The sequence below is a fragment of the Arachis ipaensis genome, chromosome B03 (assembly GCF_000816755.2).
Source record: "Arachis ipaensis cultivar K30076 chromosome B03, Araip1.1, whole genome shotgun sequence".
Classification (NCBI taxonomy): domain Eukaryota; kingdom Viridiplantae; phylum Streptophyta; class Magnoliopsida; order Fabales; family Fabaceae; genus Arachis; species Arachis ipaensis.
The window spans coordinates 112,616,680-112,621,531 of NC_029787.2; the positions used below are offsets into that span (position 1 = coordinate 112,616,680).

The window sequence follows — 4,852 nt, forward strand, 5'->3', positions numbered from 1 at the left end:
ACGAGAGAGAACGAGTGCACGCATTAAAATAATGACACACCGCCAGCACCTAACAATTAATAAACAATTTAAATGCTTTTTTGTCTGAAATTATGGTCATCGTTCGTCACCTAACCAAAAATCAAATTGAAGACCAACAAAACTACCACAGTAAGAAGAAGAACCTGAACCTCTTCATTAACCGCCACAAATCAGCTTCAATACTTTCTCTCATTTTCTTCAGGTAACCCAACTCTCTTGTCGTGAACTGAACAATTAAGCGTTTTTGTGCTTTCTTCTCCTAAGTTCTTTGTGTATAATCATTTCGTGATTTAGATAAAATTAAGTATACCACTGCTTTGTTAATAATAAGAACTTTTAAGGAAATTGATAAGATTTATTTTGATATAGGTGAAAGGATCGGAGGACTGTATTTATGGGAAATTCAGCGTCAACAGATGATTCTAGTGATGATTTCGTTCATCACCATTCTTCTTATGATGGGATTTCGGGGACTACTAGCTATGATTATCATCAACCCTCTTCTTATGATGGGACTTCAAGGAATACTAGCTATGATTATTATCCCCAACCAACTTCTTATGATGAAACTTCAAAGAACAATAGCTATGAGGATTATCGCCAACCTTCTTCTTATGCTGGGAGTTCGAAGAATACTAAATACCAGCAAATCGAGCGCCCCACTTATATAGCTGATAATTTCAGTTCACTTGATCAGGTTTTTGCTCCTCTATTTAGAGATCTTAATCTTAGCGCTATAAAGAAATTTTTGTAATACACTAGAACAGGAATTACTACTAGCTGATAGGTATTTAGAAAACTTTGTTTGATTATATAATGGCATCAAGTTATCTGTAAGATTTTCATTGATCATTTTGAATTGCACACTGTGAAGTTGCTTGTGGTGTTTGGTTTATTTGCAACCTGTTTTCATTTGAAAAGAATATGGTTACATCTCATGAAGGTGCTGCAAACATAATTACTGCATGTTTTCTTATAGAATTTTTGCCTGTACTTATCTGCTACCCTATCCTTCAGGTTATTACTGCTCTTAGAGAAGCTGGTCTGGAATCATCAAATTTAATACTTGGTATTGATTTCACCAAAAGCAACGAATGGACAGGTTTGTTCTTTGTGAATACGAAATTAATGTTATATTATACACACTGTATGAGAATGGAGAATGCTGAAAATCGCATCTTGGTAATTTCAGGCAAGCACTCATTCAACCACAAAAGCCTTCATCATATTGGCCGGATTCCGAATCCATACGAGCAGGCAATCTCCATCATCGGCCGTACTCTCGCTGCTTTTGACGAGGATAATCTGATTCCATGTTTTGGATTTGGTGATGGTGAGCTTTTGTTTCTGACTTTATGATCAAATGTTTATATTTTTCTCTTGTATTATACTGATTCCAGCCAATACTTCTGCAGCATCTACACATGATAAGTATGTGTTCAACTTTTATCCTGATGGTCGCTCTTGTCGTGGTTTTGAGGAAGTACTTGCACGCTACAGAGAGATTGTTCCACTCTTAAAATTGGCAGGTTCAATATTATTCCTTGTTGACTACATTTTAAAATTTTATTACAAGTATCTGTCACAAATATATCTAATAAATGATGTATAACTTAATGCATACATATGTAGGGGCACCACATATGTATGGCTTTATTGTCCTGCAAAAATTTGAAGATCTAATCATGAAAGACTAACGGTTTAACCCTTATCAATAGGTCCAACATCATTTGCACCTGTAGTTGATGCGGCAATTGACACTGTGGAGAGAAGCCAGGGTCAATATCATGTTCTAGTAATTATTGCTGATGGACAGGTTTTATATATTTATTTCGTTTTTGTTTTATACCATTATGATTCTTCTTAGGGAATGATATAATTGAAGCCCATGTTTCTAAAGCATTTTGTTTTTTCATAGGTCACTAGAAGTTCAGATACACCACATGGAAAGCTTAGTCCACAAGAGCAAGCAACCATTGATTCTATTGTTGCTGCAAGGTAAACTAGTTTTTTTTTTGTGCTAGGCCTTATATTTTGTTAATGATATCCATCTTTGATGCTGGAGCTGTTCTAATTTTCAGTCACTATCCACTCTCAATTATTTTGGTTGGAGTTGGAGATGGACCATGGGATGAAATGCAACGCTTTGATGATAACATTAAGCACCGGTTATTTGACAACTTTCAGGTAGTTTACATATGTATGATTGCATTTCCCATTTAGATTCTCATTTTTCCATGCAATGCTAATGTTAGTCTGCTATGGTTTTCTAACATTTCCTTTTTGCTTCTTTAGTTTGTGAACTTCACAAAGATCATGTCCGAAAAAGAGGCATCAAAGAAGGAAGCAGCATTTGCACTTGCTGCCCTTATGGAAATTCCAATTCAGTACCGGATAGCCTTAAATTTACAACTTGGAAGGTAAGCTTTGAGCTTACAAGTACAACCATGAAAGATTCTAATATATTCAAGGATAACTGAGTGTGCAATTTTTCTGATGCAGTGGAAAATCAATAGGTAACCATCGATGTAACAGGCCTCTGCCTCCGCCTAAGGAAGTTATAGACCATGACAATTCTGTCACCACAGTTCCACGAAATGTTGAATCGGTCGAGCCATCGGCTCCGGCTGTAACTGAATCAGTATGCCCTATTTGCCTAACGAATCCAAAGGACATGGCGTTTGGATGTGGTCATACAGTAAGTTTCTTTGATGAACTTGTTACTATATATGCTCATGTTAATGTGCCTTGAAGTTATATGATGTAACTCTGGTTTTTAAATGATAAAAATCGTAAAAGGAATGCTATTTTTATAAATCTCACATTTGATGATGAACATGTACATTTATTATGTAACATTCAATCATTTAACATTTAATTCTGTGTTGTTTGATATAGACTTGCAGGGAGTGTGGTGCAACATTATCTTCATGTCCTATGTGCCGGCAGGAAATTACAACTCGCCTGAAATTGTACAATTGAGCTTGAAGACTTCATAGCTGCTGATTATGAATGTACAGAAAGTCTGTCTTCTGTTTTTTTTAAGTAAAATTTCTTAACATTTCCAATAAGCTAAGTAATGATTGGGGGGATGTAAAGAATGGTTAGAATTTATTTATTTATTTATTTATTTTTGGGTGTTATTAAATAAAGAGTGTTCATTGATTTGAAACTTGAGTGCTAACATTAGCAATATTTTTTATTTGTAAACAATTCATTTAGTTGTTGACCAAAAACATGGAGGACTTCATTGTTTCTCAAAAGTTAAATGACAAATTGATTTTTCATCCAGAGCAGGGGTTCGCATTCTACTCATTTTGCATAAAATCTGTACATATAAAAACAGTGCATCAAAGTTCTCAGTTTGACACGGAAGTAGTAGTTTTTGGCAAAATCATAACATGCATATAATAGTCAGAATGCGAGTAAAATTTACATAAACAATTAATTAAAAACACTTTACAGAGTTTTAAAGTGTCTTAAAATGAAATTCCATAGAATTTTAGAGTTATGAGCACATAACTTGAATATAAACAGAAATATGTGAAAGGAATCCTACTCAGAAAAAGAACTTGGAATATAAACAGGAAATCTTTCAGATGTGAGTATGTATAAGTGGTAGAGTCAAGTGTTAGAAGTTTCTTAAAATATAAGTAAATTAAATTTTTAACCTTAACAAGTCAAAATCGACATGCAAGTCAAAAACTCAAAATAAAGCCTAAGCAATTTATAGAGATACTAGTATTATTTTATGCCATGTTTCAAGTCGTGTGTGTTAACTGTTAAGTGTTAACTTTAGTTCCAGTTGAACCGGGCTACAAATCAACTTCACTGTATATATCCAAACATTTGTCACGTGTAAAAAACAAGCATAGAAATGAAAATGAAATTGGAATAATGGATGATGACGATGGGGAGTTTGTCTTTGCCCTCACCTCCATCCAGAATTTCCAAAATGACTGCAAACATTTGGTACTCTGAAGACTAGACTAAATTTCCAATGCTATCCTGACTCAATATAAAAATATTACAGGTAGTATAGATAACCTTAAATGTATCATGTTTTATTGTAGATTTATTAAAATAAAAATTTAAAAAATTTTACAAATAATAACTTTAACATGTACCTTAAACCCAAATTAATGTCTACTACTAATAAACATTAGTTTGGTATAAAATATAAAAATATTTTCTAATAAATAAGGATCAAGTACGATTTTGGTTCCTAAAGTATAAGTTGAAATTTTTTTTATTTCTAAACTTTTTTTGTATAAAAAATAGTCCCTAAGGTTTGACTTGATTTTAAAATCGTCCTAAGGTTTAACTTAGTTTTAAATTTTTGGCTTTGAAAGCGGAGGATAAATTGTAGACAATTTCTTCTTCTTCCTCCCTTCTTCTTCCCTTTTCTCTTTGCGAACAAAAATACTCTCATTCTCTTAATTTTTTTATTTTATAATTTTATTATTATGAATAATTTGATTAAAAATTTTAAAATTTAAATTAAAAAGATAATTTTATATAAAAAAAGTTAAAAACAAAAAAAAAATTCGGCCTATATTTTAGAAATCAAAATCATACTTTAACCCTAAATAATAAATAATAGGTAGTGTTAGATAAACAAGTTATTATTCAATCAAATTCAACATCCTGAAAGAACACAAAATGTTAGAATCTACCAGTATTTTTCTTCTTCCTCCTCTTTCTTCCTCTTCCATCCTTTTTCTTTTCGTTTCTTTTGCAATTTTTATTTGTTTCTTCTCTTATCTTTTTTTCCTACTTCTTTCTTCTTATTTTTTCTTCGTATGTTCTATTATTTAATATTTATAGATTA

General features: G+C 32.3%; 1 protein-coding gene across 1 annotated transcript; it reads left to right on the top strand.

Annotated features, from left to right (window-relative positions):
* On the top strand, positions 1-3,312 carry LOC107630944 (E3 ubiquitin-protein ligase RGLG3). Its single transcript, XM_016334242.2, has 11 exons — positions 1-223; positions 391-718; positions 1,039-1,123; positions 1,214-1,354; positions 1,437-1,550; positions 1,740-1,837; positions 1,940-2,019; positions 2,103-2,208; positions 2,317-2,441; positions 2,524-2,719; positions 2,920-3,312. The coding sequence occupies exons 2-11, from the start codon at positions 416-418 to the stop codon at positions 3,001-3,003; spliced, it is 1,332 nt and encodes a 443-aa protein (XP_016189728.1). The 5' UTR covers positions 1-223; positions 391-415; the 3' UTR covers positions 3,004-3,312.

What these genes read in the sequence shown, in the direction of transcription:
- LOC107630944 (XM_016334242.2), top strand. Translation starts at nt 416, where the DNA reads ATGGGAAATTCAGCGTCAACAGATGATTCTAGTGATGATTTCGTTCAT. An exon ending in TCCACTCTTAAAATTGGCAG is followed by an intron (nt 1,551 to 1,739) that starts GTTCAATATTAT and finishes CCTTATCAATAG; the next exon opens with GTCCAACATCATTTGCACCT. An exon ending in CGTTTGGATGTGGTCATACA is followed by an intron (nt 2,720 to 2,919) that starts GTAAGTTTCTTT and finishes TGTTTGATATAG; the next exon opens with ACTTGCAGGGAGTGTGGTGC.